The sequence below is a fragment of the Anser anser genome (assembly GCF_964211835.1).
Source record: "Anser anser genome assembly, chromosome: 5".
In the NCBI taxonomy this organism is placed as follows: domain Eukaryota; kingdom Metazoa; phylum Chordata; class Aves; order Anseriformes; family Anatidae; genus Anser; species Anser anser.
In genome coordinates, this window is record NC_139725.1 from 49,775,231 (window position 1) to 49,797,681 (window position 22,451).

General features: G+C 36.7%; 1 protein-coding gene across 2 annotated transcripts in view; it reads right to left on the minus strand.

Moving 5' to 3' along the window:
• RPS6KA5 (ribosomal protein S6 kinase A5) overlaps positions 1-22,451 on the minus strand; it is a 79,793-nt gene that overhangs the window by 44,710 nt on the left and 12,632 nt on the right. The window contains exons 3-5 of one of the 2 annotated variants that reach the window (XM_083838845.1): positions 10,805-11,023; positions 4,735-4,850; positions 3,907-4,014 (exon numbers count right to left, since the gene is read on the minus strand). In XM_083838845.1, coding sequence (XP_083694971.1) covers positions 3,907-4,014; positions 4,735-4,850; positions 10,805-11,023 — 443 coding nt within the window. Of the gene's footprint in view, positions 1-3,906; positions 4,015-4,734; positions 4,851-10,804; positions 11,024-22,451 lie in introns of those variants that run through there. The other variant, XM_083838846.1, reaches the window with a different exon arrangement.

The window sequence follows — 22,451 nt, forward strand, 5'->3', positions numbered from 1 at the left end:
CTGACGCATCTTCAAAAGAGAATGCTCAGCGTTCAGAGCACACACTATCCAATTTCAACTATCAGACATCTTCACTTTAATTGGACAATTATCAAGACTTTTATAATTAAATGCACAGATAACCTAGTAGGTCACTCAATCACTCAAGTGAGATGACAGTTCATACAGCAATAAATCAAACCCTTGTCAGTTTCCTCACTGTTCCATTTCCCTCTGCTCTGACCACCTCTGTAGTGCTCTGTATATAAACCTTCCCACTTCATTGACCAAAATCCATAGTGAGTTAACAACCTTTCATCAGTTTTCCTTTAATGAAATCTTTTAGGTTTACATACTAATTTTCCTTCCAGAACAAAGTGCCCACTCAGCCAGCTGATAAACTAAAACAGCAATTCAACTGTGAAAAGCGTTTAACAGTTGCAACTAAATTTGCAGCTCTGATCAGGAGATTTTCAGATGCAAAAGCAATAATGTATCTGAACTATTCACAGTACATATCATAAAAAGAAGTGCACAGATACCCGGCTGACATGGAATTGCAAAAGCCAGAGAATTCAATCATCCCTTATATAGAATATCTACTCTTTCATCAGTTATTACTGAGACATTTGTATTCTGTGTCCACTCAGAAATATCATTCAAAGTCTGACAACATTTGTATTTGCTACACAATTTATTTTTATCTGTTTTAAGCAAATACAAAATTTTCAAAACAAGCCTAAACTAAAGCAGATGTGTACCAAGACAGCAGATTTGAGCATTCCACTTATTCCAGGAGAAATTGTACTGAAGGAATTTAACAAGAAAAATGCCAGTTGTTATGCATGATCCAAAAGATGGTTACTAAAATAATTCAATTAAAGTATTCAGATTATTTTTTCTAAGACAAAGATCCCCATATATACCATTCTAAACTGTTGTATTTCGTATAGTTACAGAACTAAAGCTGTCAGAAAAAAACTATTAGAAAATGAATTCGCACTTCATCAATAAATATTAAAATGAAAACCAAACCTGATGACTAAGCTATACTGGTATTAACCAAATCAAAAATAATACCAGCATACAAGCAGAAATATGAGATTAAAAACAAAGACGACTAAGCCACAAATGCAGAAGGTAAAGATACTACACAAGAAATAAGATGGCAAAAAATAGAAATCTTGGGATTTTGCTTTTTTAAAAAGTTTTTAACAGTTCCAAAAAAATAGGAACACCAACATGATCACACCTGTGCAATGAAAAAGTATTGTAGAAGTTTCAATACAAAATCTGTTAGTCCTACCACTTTTTTCCCCCCAAGATAAATTATTTATTCTAACACCATCTGCAAATAAATTCTACATCCCAATTAGATATGGACTCAACTGAGATGCATGAAAGTGTGAGGCTAAAGAGTCTCTTTTCCCCAGTTTTCACTGAAATTCAGGTGAGAGTTAAAAATCAACCTTAATTCATCATGAGGCTGAGTGCAAATGCTACTTCATACTTAAAAGGGACTACTCATTTCAATTTCCCGAGCCCTTACCTAATCCCATTTTGTGTTTAGGCAAGTCAAATTGTTGGTCTTCGTGAAATATTAAGTACAGTTTGAGTATCAGAAAACATTTCATACCGAAATACCCTCTGATACTGAGTTATCCTATGTGAAAATTCATTTTTATTCAACTACTTTATTCAGGTCAGATTATTTCTTCCTCTTGTACACAGATAAAAGTGTATGGACTGTCTTAAAAATAAAGCAAAGGCAAAAAACAGACTGCTATTAACCTTCTATAAGAATTTTTTTTTTTTTTTTTTTAAGAAAAACTGCCAAATGCATAAGCAAAGTTTAAGAACATACATGTTTTAGAGCTCTTGAAAACACTTACATAAGCACACCTATTTAATGGTAGAGAACTTGCAAGAAGCAGGGTGGATTGGGGAAGCATGAAGAAGGGGAGAAAGTAAAGCACACTAGCACGTGCAACACAGTTGCAAGAACATACTCTTTTCTTATCCAACTTGTATAGTTGTTTAATTTTATTTAAAAGCACTACCCAAATAGCATGAAAACAGATATAAAGCCATGCAATTATGTAGGCAAAAATTACCGCTTGTAAGCACATCAGTTCAGAAGTGTAAATTAACAGGTACCTTTTGTAATGTGAATTTTAAGTGTTCTAGTAGTAGCTGAATTGTATACAGAGTACAACATGAAATATCAGTTTCTATGTGTAAATAGGACAGTCTAATCATGTTCAAGTTCAGTATCTAACTTAAAATGGTAATGTGAAAACTAGTCAAGTGCAGACAATTTCTTAGGTTTTTGAAAGAAAACAATGAAATTGCAGGTAAGTTTCTCCTTAAAAGAGCCTCAAAATGTTTAGCTTTTTTGACAGGGAAGATGAAAATAAAATGTTAAGGTGAATGAGGAAAAAAAACACGGGTAAATGAACAGATTTTGTGGTATATGTCAGAGGAAGCAACATTAGATGACCAAGCAGCAAGACTGCATTATTTTAAAAATGACTGGAGAAAAAAGAATCAGATTCCAAGTGTGAGGAAAAGCAGATAGGTATCTCTGATGCTTATCCAAGTCCTTGATTTTTCTTGCCCTGCTTATAAAGAACATCCTGAAGATGAGCACAGATGAGAAACAAGCATATTTCCTAAAGCCATTTGTTTTGAGACTTAAAGAAGGTCCTGATTTATTATGACACTATTATCCTAGGGAAGATTTCTGCCTCATTCAACTTTTGCTCAAGGCCTGGAGGACAGCTCCTATTCCCTCCCACAGGTACAGTAATACAACCCAGTGTATTTTTTCTCCTATGTCTTCTATAGCTTTTCTCACAACTCTGAGCAGGCCCTACTCTTCTCCCTAGCCACACCTTTTATTGTCCTCCTTTTCTGCTGAAAACCACTTCTCTTCTTATTTCCTTGTTGGAAGTGCACTGGTCTGACATACTGTAGCAAATCCTTTGGCACGCTACTTATCTCCCTCTTCCTTTTGCTCTATAGTTCAAGACGAATATACTGACACTACGTATATATTTTAACTATTTACACATTAAAAAAAAGTAACATTTCAAGTTTCCTAAAATGGTGAAGAACCCCCGAATCCTACCAGGTTCCATCTGAAATGCAAATATTCCAGAGGAAACTACCAGTTACCTATTTTTAGAAAACCTCTGTTGCTTCTAACAGACTCAAACCTGCAGTCCCATATTTCAAATACCTCTGATACCTAAAGTGAAAGCAAAAAAAAATACCTACTTTTTAAATTTTCCAAAACCAAAATCCTGTACAACTTTCTTTGACTCTCTGAAATCTAAAAGCATTTCTGGAGATAAAACCTTACCTTAGAAATAACTGACAACTAACGTTACCAGTCAGTGATTGCTATGTTAGGTACTATTCACATATTTAATGAGAGAAACTTTTATCCTAAAAGCTTGCAATTAAGCTTATCAGAAGTGACACAAATACATGAGAAAAAGACAAGATAATAATACAAAAATTGTTATTAGCATAAATAAGAGTCATAGCATACCATTTGCCTAGTCACTGCAAAGTATTAGCAGAGAGTTTTAAAAAGGCATCTGAAAATGATAATTTAAGTGGCTTTTCTGACTTCTGTGTATCTCCTCTTTTGCACATAAAGGGCAGCACAAGGGAGTGTGAAGGCATTTCAGGGAAAACTATAATAGACAAAAATGTCTAGCAACACTGGCAGGCCAAAGACCAATGAACTGAGAACTCAAAACCCTGTAAACAGAGACTACTAGATTTTGTTCCGTAAAGCAAAAGTCAAGAAGGCATTTTTTCTGCTCTCTCAAATGCTTTTGTATTTCAGTGAGACAGAATCTGATTTTTTGGTCTTGCTGGATTCTGTCCACAATTAGTGGAGATTCAAATACTCACCTCATCAGTAAGAAACTCCTTACTCAGACCAAAGTCCGTCAGCACCACGTGGCCATCAGAATCGAGGAGAATATTCTCAAGTTTTATATCCCGATATATAATCCCCAACTGCAGACAGAATATAAGAAAAGCATTGCCAAATCACTGTACCATATCAAGGAGACACTGAATGCATTTAAATGTGAAGCTAACAAAATTCCCATTACTTAAACTGATACCTCAGAGACTGCCCTCAAAAACGAAGGGTTTAAAGTGTCTGAAGAAATACCTTTGAGAGGCTTGTGAATTCTCAGAAATTAATATACCAGGTAATGTCGTAAAGTTTGAAGGACATAATATATCGTTTACATCTAAAAGTAACTGAAATTTGAATTTGCTTGAAAACTGAATTTGCCTCTGATAGCAATTTGCTTGCCTACAGTTGTGCCAAAATTTCAAAACTCTGCTGTTTCATTGTAACAAAACAAGGAGAACTGAACAACAGTGCAACCCAAAGATTCTTCATGTTGACTACAAATTAGGTTTACTGTCATACTCAACTCTTTGATAGAGATTACCAAAAAATAACCATCATTTGTCAATAATACTTTTCGTACTGCAGAAAAAAACACATAGCCTTATTTTGGTACACATAAATAGACATTTCATTGGAAAGCATTGGAAAGTATTTCTAATTATACAAATAATATGTCCCACTAGTAGGTAAAGTTACTTTGAATTTAAGACTACCTAAAAAATATTACTAACTTTATACAATGTGAAAAGAATACAGTTGTAGTTCCACAAAATCAGCTTGTAGCATCCACTGAAAGGATAAAATTACTTTACCTTGTGTAGATGTTCAAGTGCCAAAACAATTTCCCCAATATAAATTTGCACTTCATTTTCTGAGAATCTCTCTCTTTGTGAAAGGTGAGTAAACAGTTCTCCTCCATTTATATAGTCTAAAAAGTAGAACAAAGAACCTTGTAATTTCACTTTCTGACAACTTAATTTTCTTACAAAGTAACTATTAATATTGCAGTAAGTTATTTAATAAGATGTTCTGGGATCAGATGCTTTTACTTTATTGCAACTCTGTAATATTTCATCCCATTGTACAATACTCAGTTTCTTTATTAGTGTAGTGATGGAAGAGCATTACTGACTTAAATAAGCAGCAAAACCATAAAGTGAGCCTCAAATATCCATAAATTATGGAAGATGAATATTTTTGCAAAATTGGTCTTTTAGTTAATCAGAAAAAGAACAGCATACAAATGGTATCTACGAAGCGAGTATTTGTACACCCTTGTGAAATAATTAAGAGCAACAAACCAGACTGACATTAAAAAAAAAAAAGTCAAAAAACAGATACTAAGTGAAATAATCACCTTTGGGCAACTACAAGTTTTACCCTTTGGAAGTGGAACTTGTATGGCAAAACTTCCTGACGAGGTTATTTCCACACACATTCCCACGTGAAAACCACACTTTGATTCTTTGCAGGACACAACTGGGTGGTTTTCCCAGTCAGGAAGGGGGAAAAAACTAGTTAATACAAGAGTTCCACTGCAACACAAACGTTTTAGATACAGAATTGCTTACACTGGCAACATACAGTAAAGTAGTTCATTTATATTTGAGGTTTACATACACAGAGCAGGGAATGTACTCCACAACGTCTTATTCAACATTTTCTTGAATACAGATCGTATAGATTCAGGTATTATACCAAAAATTCTTTGAAGCAGAAAGCGTATATACAAATTACACATATTCTTATCTCTCTACTCTTTTCACAGTTCTCCACTCAGAAAGCAGTAATAGTGGAACCAAACAAGAAAGTGAGGAAGAAGATTCATCTAGGTCAGTAAGTAAATGAAAACATTGATCCTAAAGTACAAATAACCCACATTTTACAATAAAAGTAGTAATAACTTAACCCCATGCGATAAGTTCTGTTTAGAACTGGTATTCGGATGAATAAAACACCTCATTCTTTCAAACCTAGCTTAAAGTCAATCTAAAAACTAGAATTGGCTCCAAATTCTGTATTCTGGAAAACAGAAACGCAAGTGCATGTCTGCACTTGATTTGGATTAAATTACTGCTGCTATGTACTCTGGCAGCACAAGGACTTGTATTAAGTATTGCACCAAAGCTCCAACTCTAAAACCTCTTGAACCTGAAATGACACATTACTCATTCACCAAGCTCAGCTGGGTAGAATCGAGGCAGATGCTGGTTTCCCTGAAAATTCAGAAGCAATTCTGAAACACAGAATTCCAACACTACATCAAAGAAGCAAAGAAGTGATTTCCAAGGATTTACATGCTCAGACAAAAAAACGTGCAGCAAACCGTTTTGTTGTTGTTGTTGCTGTTTGTCAGGGAGGGCACAAAGCCTAAATGAATTATAAAGTAGCCTTAGGCCATGACAGTTGTTTTTAGTTTGTTTCTCTGTTGAAAAGAGTGATTAAAAAGAGCAGATAAACAAAACTACGCACTACACAACTCTATTCCCATTTTCTGCTAAAAAAGGAAAGAAAAGGACATTTCTGGAACACTTGTTACTCTGAGAATGGTTTCATGTAAACTTTTGTGGAAAAGCAAACACAAATAACAAAAAATCTTAGTTATACATCAGCTTTGAATTTTTTTCACTTTAAACTTCACCTTGATGTTGTATTAACGTGGGAAGTAAATGCCCAGTCTGTACTATCTATTATGTAACATTCTTCACAACTACTGGGCTCCCTCCTCTTTGACTCTAATGAAAATATAATCTCAACCTTTTAATTTTCCCTTCATAAAAAAGGTTCTTCTGGTCTTGTAATTATTCTTGTCACCTACAGTTATCTAAAAATGAATACACAGAAATTTATCAATTTCACATATATATATGTATGTGTGTGAAATACATACATATATAATTTTTCTAATGGAATCTGAATGATTGAGATTGGATTGAGAGCAGCTGTGAGGAGAAAGACCTGGGGATGTTGATGGATGAGAATCTCGGTGTGAGTCAGCAATGTGTGCTCGCAGCCCAGAAAGCCAGCCATATCCTGGGCTGCATCAAAAGAAGTATAGCCAGCAGGGTGAGGGAGGTGATTCCCCCCCTCTGCTCTGCTCTTGTGAGACCCCACCTGGAGCCCTGCGTTCAGCTCTGGGGCCCCCAGCACAAGAAGGACATGGACCTGTTGGGGCAAGTCCAGAGAAGGGATGTGAGGATGACTGCAGGGCTGGAGCACCTCTCCTATGAAGACAGGCTGAGGGAGTTGGGGTTTGTGCTGGTTTTACTTGGGTGGGCAGCCGAGCTCCACCACAACCACTCTCTCACTCCCCCTCCTCAAAGAGGAATGGGGAGAAAATACGATGAAAAGGGCTCAAGGGTTGAGATGAGGACGAGGAGATCGCAATTATCGTGACGGGCAAAACAGACTCATTGTAGGGAGATAGTAAGATTTATTACCTATTACTAACAAGCTAGAGAAGTGAGAAACAAAGGAAAGAAACCAAAAGCACCTTCCCCCCCATCCACCTTCTTCCACCTCCTCACCCCAAGCGGCGCAGGGGAACTGGGGAAATGGGGGTTATGGTCAGTCTATAGCGCTTCTTCTCTGCCGCTCCTTCTCAGTCACTCTCGTCCCCTGTGCTGTGGGGTCCCTCCCACAGGATGCAGTCCTTGCCGAACTGATCGATCTGGCGTGTGCTGCCCACAGGCAGCAGCTCTTCAAGAACTGCTCCAGATACCGGTCCGTACCACAGGGTCCATCCCGCACCTCAGGAATAAACTGTTCCAACCTGGATTCTCCATGGGCAGCAGCTCCTGCGTGGTCTCCTCTCCACGGGCTACAGGTCCAGCCCAGAATCTGCTCCGGCAGGGGTCTTCCACAGGCCCCAGCCGCCATCAGTGCAGGTCCACCTGCTCCACCGTGGTCTCGTCCACAGGCTGCAGCGTGGAAACCTGCTCCACTGTGGTACTCCATGGGCTGCAGGGGGACAGCCTGCTTCACCATGGTCCTCACCACAGGCCGCAGGGGACTTCTGCTCCGGCGCCTGGAGCACCTCTCCCCCTCCTTCACTGACCTTGGCGCCTGCAAGGCTGTTCCTCACTCCTCTCACTCTCCCAGCTGCTGTGTGGTGCAGCATTTTTTTTCCCCCGTCTTACATATGCTCTCACAGAGGCGCAAAACAACATCACTTACTGGCTCAGCTCTAGTCAGCAGTGGGGCCCTTACCAAACATGGGGCAGCTTCTAGATCCTTCTCACAGAAGCCACCCCTATGGCTCCCTGCTACCAAAACCTTGCCACGTAAACCCACTACAGAGTTGTTCAGCCTGGAGAACAGAAAGCTCAGGCGAGACCTTATAGCAGCTTTACAGTACCTAAAGGAGGCTACAGGAAAGCTGGGGAGGGACTCTGTCAGGAAGTATAGTGACATGACAAGGGGTAATGACTTTAAACTAAAAAAGGTTAGATTCAGAATAGTAATAAGGAAGAAATTCTTTACTCAGAGGGTGGTGAGGCCCTGGCACAGGTTGCCCAGAGAAGCTGTGGATGCCCCATCCCTGCAAGTGTTCAAGGCCAGGCTGGATGGGGCTTTGGGCAACCTGCTGTGGTGGGAAGTGTCCCTGCCCATGGCAGGGGGGTTGGAATTAGACAGACTTTAAGGCCCCTTCCAACCCAAACCTTTCTGTGATTCTCTAAACTGCATTCTAACCAAAAACTTCTGGATTAGTACTATGATGTTTACAATACATTCTCATTTGTCTCATACTTCATCTATTTTTTTTTCAAAATTATTCATCTATAAATTAAATACCACAACAATCAAAGATGAAACCCTCATTATTAAAAGGTTAACGTCAAGGAATCACAAAGCTATAAATGTATTTCTAATTTCTACTTCACCTCTTCAGCATCTTCCAGTCTTTGATAGCATTTTATACATTCTTTAGTATCCTTTTCAAATGAATTTGTGAAAACCCTTACACTTTTAAAGTCACATTTTCAAAAGGAATCTAGTGTATACTTCATTTAACCTTGAGCTTCTCAGGCACCTGTTTTATCCCATGGTAATATATGAAACTAAAGCACGTATGTAGAACACCTTCCTAAGAATTGACAGCCAGTGGGGTAGGATTCATATAACATTAATAAAAATTATTAATTCTACGTTTAAATCAGCCTATTAATTAAGGTTCAACAAGTGGAAGTTATGAGTTAACAGTAATCAGAAAATTAAAGGACCATTTACTTCTCCAAATAAGCCTTAAAAAAATTGAAACATGGAAGTCTCAATACTCAAGAGAGAAATGGTTTAACAAAGTTTTAGCAGCAAAAGCTTCCTGAAGCAGCGAGGTTTAAAGCTGCATTTATTACTCTTTTCCAGCTCTTTTAAGTACACACTCCTCATTATGAGGAAAAATCCTTTATCCTCCCAAGAAAGCCAGGCCTCTAAAAGGCAGTGAAAACTGGGGAATAAAACAGAAGAAGAAATAACTTCTTCATGTCAGCCTCTTTCCCAAAAACAGTGCTGGGTTGAAAGGGGGGTGCAATGGGTGGAAGGTGTTCTCTCCTAGTTGAAAACTCAGAGAAAGTTCCTTATCAGTCTCATGCCATGCTTGCAAATGCTGTAGAAATAGATCTGTTTTTTCACATAAGTATGGAAAGCAAAATGGCAAGGACAGAAGTAGAATGAAGAAAGTTCTAATAAGCCTTGCTATACAATAGTTCATTATCAGGCATCTTGTGTAAATGGATATTTATGGATGTTACAAGAAGAATTACAAGAAGAATTTACAAAAATAAAGTAATGCACAAAAGCAAGTAACAGGTTAGAGCTGAAGAACAGCAAGAACTTATTAACAAAGACACCACAATATATGTACTTTCACCAGCATTTTAGAGCAGGAAATCCGACCAACAACCTACACGTTCCAGTGTTGTAAGGAATTTGCCAAGACATAAAAATGAAAGCACAATCACCTTTAACAGGCCTTGTCCACCCTTCTATGGGGGCATCTGTTCAGACAAAGGCCCGACTGAGAGACACTTCCAGTTTGCAGCGGTTCAGTGCTACTAGAACCTACCAACTGGTCAGCGTAGTGGCAGGCAGCCCTGTCCTCTCAAACAGATGGCAACATTTCAAAATACATTTTATTTTTAATGTGACTGGTATAAGCCATCTTCAGAGTGAAATGTCCTATATGTCTGTTCAGTTATTTCTTCACTGTCATAGAATATCCCAAGTTGGAAGGGATCCACAAGGACCATCAAGTAAAACTGGCTCCAAGCAGGATCACACAAAAAATTAAGCTATGTGCCTGACAGTGTATTTTTTTTCTTCTTTTCTGCCAACTGATCCCAGAAATAAAATTACTTTTGGTCACCCCACCTTACGAACAACCTTTGTGCCACACAAGCAAAGACAGCATACAGAAAAGTAAGGGAATCATTTTAATGCCTATGAAAATTGTTTCAATTATAGTAGCAATTAGTCAAATTCTGCAGAAAGCTAATGCAGTGTATAATAACAGTTAAAGAAAGCTGCAAATGAAGATTTCATCTTCTAGGTAAGTTCAAGAAAATTTATCTTTAGTAATTTTCCATCTCTGCTTTAGGCAGTTATGACCATATCAGTAACTTGCACGCAAAAAAAAAGTATAATATTTTTTTCCCCAAGTCAGAGTAGCACACTGAGGTTCAAACAGGAAAACCACAAAGGCACTGTTAAAGATGAACTGTATTTTACTTCCTATATTCTCCCATACAACCTCCAAACACACAGTACTTAAGACCACATGAAAAAAACTAGAAAACATGAAGGAGATAAAAGGATGGATTATATATTTAATTTTTAGATTTTATTTTGCATTAATGTAAGAGTTGAAGCCTGAAGACTACTCACCTAAAATGAGATGAAGCTTTGTATCTGTTTGGAAGGCATAATGTAACGTGACCAAAAATGGTGATTGCCTAATGTGCTCCAATACTTGTCGTTCTGTCCTTGTGTGCTCAGTTGTTTTGGCTTTTTGAACTATTGTTGCTTTCTTCAGTACTTTCATGGCATACAGTTTTCCAGCATCGTGGCCACTTACTTTCCTTACTAGGAACACTTTTCCATAGGCTTAAAAAAGAAAGAGTGGGGAGAAAAAAAGTTATTTACTCATACTACAGGTCTAGCTGACACCATGATACTACTGCTGATTATTAACATTACACAAATTCTCATTTGGCCCTTATACTCAATTATTCTTTGTTATGCCAAATAGTAATTATTCAGGTTAAAGTCTTTCAGGATTTTATTTCAGAGTGACCTTTTCAAAATAAATTTCAACCAAACCAGCTCAGCAAGTGAATGCAGGAAGAGTAGGAAAAACAGAACTTCAGTATTTAACATAAAGATTAAAAAGATAATTAAAAGAAATTAAAAGTTAAAATGACTTCTTCCTTTGCAATAACCTAAAAATCTCATACTTAAAATTTGGCAAGAGTACAAGGGTAAGGGCAATGCTATTTTTGTCCCCCTCAAAATATGCCCGCTTTTGCACAGATTAGAAGCTTTGATTACTGGCTTTACAGCAATTCCAAAAACTCATTGAAAATCCAATGAATTCTTCCCACCAGTATTTAGAACACAGGGGCTTTCCAAGGCTCCCATACTGGGCTTAAAGAGAATAAGCTAGAAGGAACTCTCCAAAAAAGAAGTTTTCTAAACACAAACAGGAAAAAAAAAGTCACCAGGACAAAAAGGTAGGCCTTCCAAACGTTTTAAGTAATGAATCTAAGTGTTCTATTTACGTATTTTGTTAAAAATATGCTCCCCAGTAGAAAAATAAGACACATCGACTTTTTTTTTTTTAAATAAAAAGGCTCCTATAGGCCAATAAATGACATCTCTACTAGACAAAGCTGTTGGAAGAGTAACAATTAGATTTAGCACGTATGTGAACAAGGTAACATGAGAAAGTCTCAGTGCTACTTTTGTAGATGGTTATAATTACTTCTATTAATAACTGCTTACAGGAATCATGAGGAAGGAACAATGATATGCTTTACTTATCTAGATTTCCAAAGTACGTAACAAGTTCCCTTACAAAAGTGTCTTGAAAACACTAAAAAAAATCATTGGTTCAAAAGAGTAGATTAGCAGACAAAAATCAAATGTTAAAAATAAACATTCAGCTTTTAAGATGAAAGGAGGACACCACAAGAGTTTGTCCTGCATGATTCAGTCATATATGAACTACAGTGCGGTAGTAAGTTATCTACTACAACAGAAATCAAAGCTGACTGCTGAAAACTGAAAAACCATATCAAAATATTAAGTAGCTGAATAATAACATGACAGATAAAATTCCAAGTAAGTAAATGAGTAAGCCATATGAGGTAAGATAATCATTAATTTTTATACTGTTATAACTGAGAAAAAAATATCTGGAATTATTGTAGACAGTTCTATAAGAAAACACCCCCAGTGGCTAGAGGTAATCCAAAAAGCAAATAGAAAGTGAGAACTTCAAGGAAAGTATTAAAGTGGAAATATGACACACGCTCAGTCCCTCAGACCTTCAAAACAAAATCAAAAATCCCTTATGCTGTGGTATGAAAGCTTTGTGTGCTCCTATCTTGAGTAATGCATGCCATTTCAGTGCTCCTCTCTTCTGTCCCCAGCTCCCCTATCAGAAAAAAAAAAACAGTGCTGGAGAACTGTAAAAGATCTGTAAAAGAAAAGAATAACAAGGATTGTTCTGATTATGAAGGGAAGGGAATGCATAAGCTTTTTATTCAGCCTGACAAAAGTAGAGTACTGAAAAAGATGCCAGAGAATTAAAATCAAAAGATCTATATAAAGGTAAATAAAGAACAATTTTTCATTATTCCTAAAAATAAGATAAAAGAAAAATAAGAATTAAAAATAAGATAAGAAATAAAATGATCAGGTATCAAAACTAAGAACTACAGAACACACAAATATTCAATTAAGCTATGGAACTACTGCTACATTACACTTCAGATGTCAAAAATGTAGATGAGTTCGAAAAGATGATATAAATCCTTGATGGAGAAGAATGTATAGAAACCATTTCTAAACACAGAACCTCTGGCTCAGGTAGACCCCAAACCACAGACTGCTACAAGTGCATTAAGCAAACCATCATCGTATGCATCTTTGTGTTCTTCTAGGGTCTCTTTACAGGTCTCAGAGACAGAGAAGTGAACCAGCTGAGTGCTTTGTTTAACCCCTACATGGCCATTATCTTCACATAGCATTCCCAAAAGGAACACTCAAGTATCTCAAAACCGTAAATGCACTAAACAGAGTATTCTGTCCTGATGGGAGACACTCAAATTAATTATGCTCATCTTCAAACACACTACAGTGTTACTCCCAGTAAGCAACTACGTGCAACTCCAACTTTTTCCCATCGTTCCCCATCCCTGACAGGGAATAAAGAGTTTTGAGTTATCCAATGATGCATTATTTTCTTCTATAGCTAAGTTCTGCTTCATTCCGTATACAGAAGTGATATTACTCATTCTTTCAAAAATAATTTTTTCAAAAAGCTTGTTTTTTTTAGCTGACTTCTACTCTACAGGGTCATGCTTGCATTCTTCGCAGTGCCTACTATTCCCAGTATGGGTTGTCACAGATAATAAACAAGTTTCCACAATATACCTGTCAAGAAAGGCAAAAAGGGCCAGAATAGGTTAAACCTCTATCTATTTTAAGTGACAAATGGGAGATACCAGGACATTTCTTCCCCCTCCACAATGCTCAGTATTATATAGCACTCCCCAACATCAGTTGCAGCCATGAGATCTCAAGTGTATCAATGTAAATTGCCCTGAGTAGTCTCAAGCTGATCATCAAGAATTGGATAACCACAGGTGTAAAATATTATCATAGTAAAACAGGCATGGGCCATAAATCCTGTCACGATGTATAGGCACAAATGAACTTAATCAAGGTTGTACAGGCCATAATATTGTGACCTCAATGACACTATTATGCTTGTGTACAATTTTCATGTTATTCAATTGTTTTCCAGTACTGACTTAAATTATTTTAGCATCTGAAAAACAGACCCTACTATTGAAAGCACTGGTTTAAAACAAACAAACAAACAAACAGAAAAAAAAAGCACACCACAACAGAGCTTCCAAAAGCAGTACTTCCATCTTTTTAAAGAGTTACTACTCAAGAAATGTAGATGCTTTTGCGATCCACTAACACACAACAGAAACCACTGTGGAGAATGGCCTGAGCTTGCATTTCTCAACTGCATAAGGGAATGGCCCCAGTTTTCACCAATTTTCAGCTGAAGCTTGCTATTTAACTTTCTTGTGCCTCTCTAAAACATCCAGAATAGGGCATTACACAGAAGCTTCCTTAGGTTCCCAGGACACAGCAGTTTTATCAAAAACATTGGAGAACATTAGGCTACACCAAACTAAAATTAACAAAGCCCTCTGGATTTTAACACTTGGCTATTTGCATCTTTGATTATACTTTATAAAAAAAAGCATACAGTAACGCACCTCAAGCAGCAGCATGCTAGCGGTATATTAAGAGTATCTACTATGGTTTTAAATACTGTGTATGAGAAAATTACCTGGTAAACGTGTGAGCTATATGGAAGTCTCTAGAAACTATACTAATGTTACCTTAGAACAATTTGCAAAACGGAGCTTTACCACGGTACAAGTTGTTTCCGCAGCAATCTGAAAAGGACTGACAGCATGATGAGGACTCTCAGCAGTTTTGATGCGAATAAATCTTAAGTAGCACTATTTTAATCAAATGACTCATGACATGTTCAACAGCAGATTCTCCGATATTACCACGAGAAATCTACTTAAAAGACAACACTGCAACAGCAAGTCATTCAAGTGACAGCAAGGAAAAGGCACACAACTTTATTGCAAGAATACCCGTACCAGATGATCTTATTTCAGAAAAGCTTTTTATGCTTCTCAGAGCCACATTTCAGTGTTCTTTCTCATAACAACTGATACACATCTCTACTATTTTCAAGGCAGAAATATTTAGTCAGCAGTGCATTCCCCACAGAGGAAACGCACATGCACAGCCACCAAAGATTTACCCCCAAATGCAATAGGTTTTAAATTATGGAAAAACTAAAAGAAAATATAATGTATGCTTATATAAAACACATAAAATTGATCCTTACGATCTACTACAAGGAACAAAATAAACATATAAGGTTAAAGAAAAAAGGACGCACTAATGACAGATTGATATGGATATCAGGCTTGAGATGAGCAAGACATTTCATGCCAGCAATTTATATCACATTTTCACTTAATTTGTGAAGCAGAAAAATACAACTGGGGGTTAAGACTTTCCTTTCACTAATGCCTTTTTCATGAATAATAATTTAGTAATACACGCCATTGTACATAACAATTCAGCAAGTCATTCAAATATGCCGAAAGTACACACTTATTGAAAGCCAATGAATTAAAAACAAAGTAATCTTCGCTTCTTTTTTCTGTGTAAATGCAAAACACATTAAGCCATTGCATCATGCCAGCCAACTCTAACAGAGAAAAAAACAAGCAATTCTTATTGTTTATAGCAGACGGAATGGTTTCTGTGGACTTTTAAACCCATCAAAACTTGACACTTATATACAGAAAACTTTAAAGCAGTGTTTTTAAGCGCTAACATAAGGTACACTTCTTAAGCTACTTTTTTTTTTACTGTCATTGTAAGAATAATCATGAGACAACAATAGCAAAAGGCTCAGAGGCACAAGATATATAATGATTTGAATACGTTTCACTTTGCTCTTGTATGATAATATGCCTTATGACTTATTTCCTCTGAACTTTTCCTTGTTAAAATAGGCCATATATTTAATCTACCCAAAAAATCCTGAGGCAGAACTCTCGCTGTGTAGATACCTGTCCATATAAACTAAAATTCAGAATGTGGCAAAGTGAGAAAGGCATACAGCTCTAACAGCTAAAAATGTGGGGAAAAAGCCAAACAAAACCCTTTACGATCAAACAGCATTCTGAGGAAGCATCTTCAATTTTTATTGTCCACCACTAAATTACCAAAGATGATGCATTCTCTGTCAGATTTCTTTGGATGTCAGACAAGCAAGAATCTACAGGGGGCTTTTTTCAATGTTATTACTTAGCTAAGAACAAGTTCTTTGTCCCATTAAACAGGCAAATAAGAGATTATAAATATGAAAGGCAGGAGAGGGAAAGCTGCATCTTAAAATGTACTTTCTAGCAGCATTTTGCTTTTGTGGTATGTTTTGTTTGGTTTGTTTTTGAGTTTTGCTTTTTGACTTTTTTTTTTTTAAACCCTTGGCTTTCTTAAAAAATAAAAACTATTCAAGTAAATCGGTATGGCAGCAGATCCATGACTAATTTTTTTTCCCCTTCACGGAACTAAGTTGTTAAATGAGGGCTCTCATTAGTCAGACAATCTACCAGTGGGTAAGCACGTGTCTCATTTTTAATTGTTACCAAAATTAAGGTAAATTTTCTTCTTCAAAATTTCTTTGCAAGTACTGCATGCTCCTGAAGTCTCCTCAATTGATCAACTGTTAGCTGCCTGGTTCATCTTCATAGTTCCTTCTTAAATACAGGATTGCACTTACTATTCTCTCCAGTTTCCTGTATCACCTCTGACTCATTAGTTCCAGTAAGAATCTTTGCTACTGACCTCCAATTTCACGTCCCAATTCTTTCAGAATTCTCTGGGGGGAAGAAAGGGATGAAACTGTACAAGTTCCAGGTTCTTCGACTGAACAGTCGCCTCTTTTCAGTCTGCTCTTTCAATACAGAAAAATAAATTTTCTTTTTCCAAACCCTGTCTCCAATCAGACATCCCACTTTCCATTTAATATTCCTTATAGGCGTCCTTTGCAGAAACTGAAGTAAAATATTAATTTGAGTTTGGAGTCATTTGTAGACACTTCCCAGTCTTCTGTGCACAGTAACCCCACTTCTTTCTTCTCCTTTCAATCTTACCGGAATGGAGAGAACAACATTTCACATTTTATTCAATATTCTTTGAAAGATCTAACTAAAATTTCACAATCTCGGCTTTATCAGAATACTTTCTGACCTTTAGATGAAACTAAGATTATTCTCTCTCATATAACAAGATTTTGAACTAATTATCTAAATCTGGCATTCGTCCTACCAATTTTCCTTCCTTCATTCGAATTTATCTATCAGATTCTAAACATCCTCCACACATAAGTCTTTAAGCTGTTCAATCCTATGGAATTCTCACTCTAGCTCTTTTAAGCTTGTTCCTGGAGAAATTTTCTGTATATACTTCTTTATTAATTTCTTTAACAGCTTTATACTATTAATTGTGACTTACAAAAAAACAAAACTAAAAACTTAGCATTTTCAACACATTTTTCATAAACTAGTCATGTTGCTGTAAAGTTAATTCCATTAAGTTCTTGAAATAAATTAGGATTAAGATAGGTATGAATGATTAATTTTTATCTGTTTTAGCCACATAAAATGAATATGCCTAAATTCTCATATATTAGCATTTTCTATATAAGTACTTAAAATAATTTATGCATAATATTTTAGAAATCTATATGACTATTATATTCTTGTTTCTAGTTATTCCTCTGTGTTTATTAGTGGCCTGTAGTGGTACACCAGATTACTGGGGCACGTGCTCAGGAGCCACATGCACTGCCTCTTTTTCATTCAGTCTGCCAACTGTGCTTAAAGTGGCATTTATTAAAATCAGAAGCAGAAATAGTTGAGATGAAAAAAGCAGGAATAATCTTTGTGTAGAGAAATGTAAGACTCAGAAAAGCTTATGACTTTTTTTTGAAGAAAAAGTTTAGACTGAAGTAAATAAGCCAAGTGGACAGGCATAAGCCAACACAGCCACCTTCCTGTTCTCTCCTTCGTGTTTTTTTGGAAGCAATTAGATTACTTTGCTGTAAAGTTCCATAAAATAGAAGTTTTCCAAGTCACAGGGGAAAAAAAAAAAGCTTTAACTAGATAGGATAAACAGCTAGGGACATGAATTCAATTGGCAGGAAGTCTGAAAATTCCACATTAGCAAGGCTATAAAGCAACTGCAAAAGAAAAGGATTTAAGTGAAAACAAAGAAACTGGAATTTCAAAAAGCGTATACTGAACAGAACAAGGACAAGGCAGAGAAGTCAAGTAAATAATAATTTGCTCCCAGAGCAAACAAGCACGTTATTAATTATTTTATTAACAGTGGCATACTTTCAGAGATTTTGTTCTGTTGATGTCAAGTGTTACTGATTACTCCAAAAGGGAAGTTTATTGCAATGATAGCTATTTAATGCAATGTAAAGGGCTCCAACTCTGATTAAAAGGCGACTAACTCATATTTCCTTGTATTTTCCTCTGAGAGACAGGTTAGAAGATAAGCAAGTATAATATTTTAGTACCAAAAAAATAAACTAGCATGCTTCCAATGGTGATAATGTGTACAAAACCAGACTAGGCATACAGAAACACAAGAAGAAAAATATGAATTAAAAGAAAAAAATAAATATGAAATCATACAAAGCTAGAGCATGAAGAAAAAGCTATTCAAAAATAACTTCCACAGGAGAAACATCAGCACATATGGACACAATTTCTAATCATCTTATTGTCTTTTTAAAAAATGAACCTTAAAAATGATACAAACAAGGCCTCAGCTACTAGCTGAAAAAAAAAAACAGCACCATACTAAGTGTCTATACAGAGCTACCACAATCACATACACAAAGTTAAATGATACTGTGCTTAAGTGCATTTTGAATATTTTCTTTAGTTACTCCGTTGCCTCATAATAGGCTATATGTAAAATATTGTAATCAGTTAAAATATCACCTACAGCCATCACTTAACATGCCTAGGAGGCTTCAATTCATTCCGTTTCACATTACTGTAGATCATTTAACCATCAGATATCTGGGAAACATTTTGCACTCTGCTGAGCTCCACAGAGAAGAACTTTAAAACAGTATCACAGCTTTTATTTAGCATTAGCTGTATCGCAGTATATCAGCAATACCTAAAAGCTCACAGCAGGTAAGGCTTTCAACTGCCAGAATAAAGATAGCTCTTGCCTAAAAATAGAGCAATGTGTAAACAGAAGCCACAAGATGCCCTCTTTTCCACTTTTCTTTAAATTGTTCCCGAACAAGCCCTTTCATCTGCATGAATCAATTTGTCTAAGGCAATGTCAACCCCCACCCACATCTTCAACTTCACAGAACTTAATAGTAAAAGAACAGAGCAGTTCCCAAAACTGACCTCCCCAAAAAACAAACAACTACAGACCAAACAGTTCTCTTATCTTGTCCATATTTTTAGGATAAGTCACTAATGGAAAGACACAGGCTGCTTGGATAGGTGCCTGCCACCACACATGCACCCCATACCACTTGGAAAATACTTGAAGTATTTCAGATTTCTAATAATGAAACTTGTCATTCATTCCCTGAAAGGTGAAAGGCATCTAATGAACATCTGTAACTTGCACCCTCACCAATAGACAGCTACTTGTTAGAGGGATGGCATTTTTAGATTCACCAGAATTAGGTTGCCACCTATACAGAGTTTAACCCAAAATTAAATATACATTGAGGAAAACAGCCTCCATTCTTATTCTGATAGGATTAAAACTACAGAACAAGATAATTCAAACTTATCAATGCAGAAGGCATGCAAATAGTCTCAGATCATTTCTTCATTTTTTGTGAGAGCAATCCTAAGGATGACAGTTGAAATGCAGACGCGTAGTTCTGGACAACAGAGGTCAAGTTTTCCATGAGGCCTTACTCTTCTGCAGTACCTTTTAATACAATTCTCCAGCCAAAGCCTGCCATTCCAAATATTCCTGACATGTTGTTGTGATTATAGACAGTTTTATTCATGCTCTCATTCCTTCCAGTAAACATATATTCTAGAACAAAGAACTGAGAAGTCAGAGCAGTCATATGCATTGCTCCAATCTCAACTCAAGCACGAGCGAAAGAAATGACAGGCTGAAACAGGGACCCACGACTCCTGACACGACACAGTTAAGATCTTATAGCGAAGTTCACATGTTAATAGGTGGCTAGATTCTTAACAAATTTTGAAAAATAGTCACTCTGCTATGGAACAAAGGGGGGGGGGGGAAGCAGGGTAAACTGCACAGTATTAAAATATAGTCACAAAAATAGCTAAATATACTAACTGAATGCATATCCCCAGACGTTTCACTTGCAGCAGCTACTGCAAGGTCTACTGCCTTTGGTCGAGTTGATTTTTGACACTTAAGATGCAGTGCTTGCACAACTGTTTTGTTATTGACAAAAAAGTTCTAGAATTTCCTAAAAAATGATATTTACAAAGGGGTTTCTATGTTATTAAACAGCAGCATAGCCAAGCAGTACAAGTTCTCCGTAATTCTTTAACGGTAGCCAAGATACTTGCAAAAAAAAAATTCTTTTCTGCTGTTTATTCAACAAAAAGAACACAAACTCTTCCAGGCACAACAATATGTTGAAAATTAAGATGATGTTCAGAGCCTCATCAAAATTTTGTTGACAGTATTTACAAAAGAAAAGCCTAACACAGGTATACCCTATTGTAAAGTAATGTGTGGTTCTTTCAGAAACCTCTTGCAAGAAATAGAGGATTTTTGCTTACTGCAATCCCCAGAATGCTTCTCAAGCTAGGAGATGAAACATCCTCAGCAAGAACATCTATAAAAGTTGCAGAATGTCTCTGCTACTGGAGGCTTTTGCTGATCTCTGTTTGGAGCGATGCAGCTATGACTAGTCACTTATCCCAACACTCAAAGAACCTCTTCAAGTCCATTCCAGTCCTGTTTTCAGGGATTCTGTGTCACCGTAAACCCTGAAATCTCAGATGGTCCCTTCCCGAAAAGCAAACAGAACTAGCTCCATTCTGATCAGGCCACGTGCATTTAAGGCTGCCCAGTAGTTGGCAAACAGCAGCCTTTGACACACCTAGAACCCTAGTCTCAGCTACGATACGCTTAACACTGAGCAAAATTTAGTGCCCTCATCATCTTGAGTTCTTAGGAACGTACCTCACATTATTTTTAACATTACATTTTAAACAAGGCAACAAGCATTTCTTTACCAATAAAAGAAGATACTAGTCTTGCTACAAAATGCCCTTTCAGGATACCTAATGTGTCCTTGGTTTCCTGAACTTTGCAGGAATCTTTGAGTCCATTCTTGAAATCGTTTGAAGCCCACTGAGACCGAAGATGTTTCTGGAGCAAACTGACTATTAGAGCTTGACGAAGACAGACAGATGTGCTTCCTCAGCTGTTCTTCTTCACATACACACACTGTTAATCCCATTATCAACCTGTTAAAGCAGTCTTTTCTGAGAGTTGTTATTCATAAAAATTACCCTGTTAATCTGAGTGAAGATGGCTATGGGTGACAAGCCTAAGGACTACCTGCTATGATTAAGACTATCCCACACCAAGAGAAGTTTGCTAATCTGTTTATAAAGAAGAAAGGGCATGGAGGGTAGCAATGAATGCCAACAGTACCACGAGAATTATTTCAGAGGTACTGTCTAAAGACAGTAGAAGGAGGTCAGGCTACTACTAGTCTCAGCTTGAAGAGAAACCACTAAATTCACTTTGCATTTCAAATGCAATTGTTGCAGTATTAAGATGACCTCAGACTTACTGTGGTAGGAAGGAAAAAGGGGAAAAAAATCAGGAATGGAACTGGTCTTTGTACATACACATATACACACACCCCATTAAATATCCGGCCAATGTTTCCATCAGCAGGAGACAGAAACGCTCACATAAATGCATAATTATGAGTATTTCATTTTTGCCAACCACACTCAAACCAATAATGAACCTCTTCAAAACAGCATTGCTGCATATTCCTAGGAATATGCAACATATGTATCTGAATATTAAAGCTTCCTTGCCCCTGTCACCAACTACTGAAATTGAACAGCAGGAGTTGAATTGTCAAGCCTTTTGAATTTAGCTTTTTTAAAAACATTACTTCAGAAACAGAAAAATACAATCTCAGGTGATCTAATGGCTTAATAAATTTATGAAAGAATCTCTACAACCCCTAAATGTGGAAATAAAAAACCTTTGCTGCTCTTTTCAGTGGTGCAGCAGCTTATGCAATTATAGCCTCACTGCTAGCTGTTAATGGTTGATAACACCCCAAATTTAATATCAAAACTAACTTACAGTATTTACAGACCTTGATGATAGTCCACCCTCACAATTATCCCAATATACTCAACAGTGCATCCAACATGAATACTGACAAAAGTGTATAAACATGCTAAGAATAATAAAAGCCATTACTTTTCGTCTGTGTGCATGTCTGAATTTACCTTTAAACAAAGGGGAAACAAAACCTTTAGGATTGACAACACAGGACATGCTAAGAATAATAAAAACTATTACGTTTGGTCTATGTGTGTGTCTATGAATTTGCTTTTAAACAAAGGGGAAACAAAACCTTTAGGATTGTCAACACAGGACATGCTGC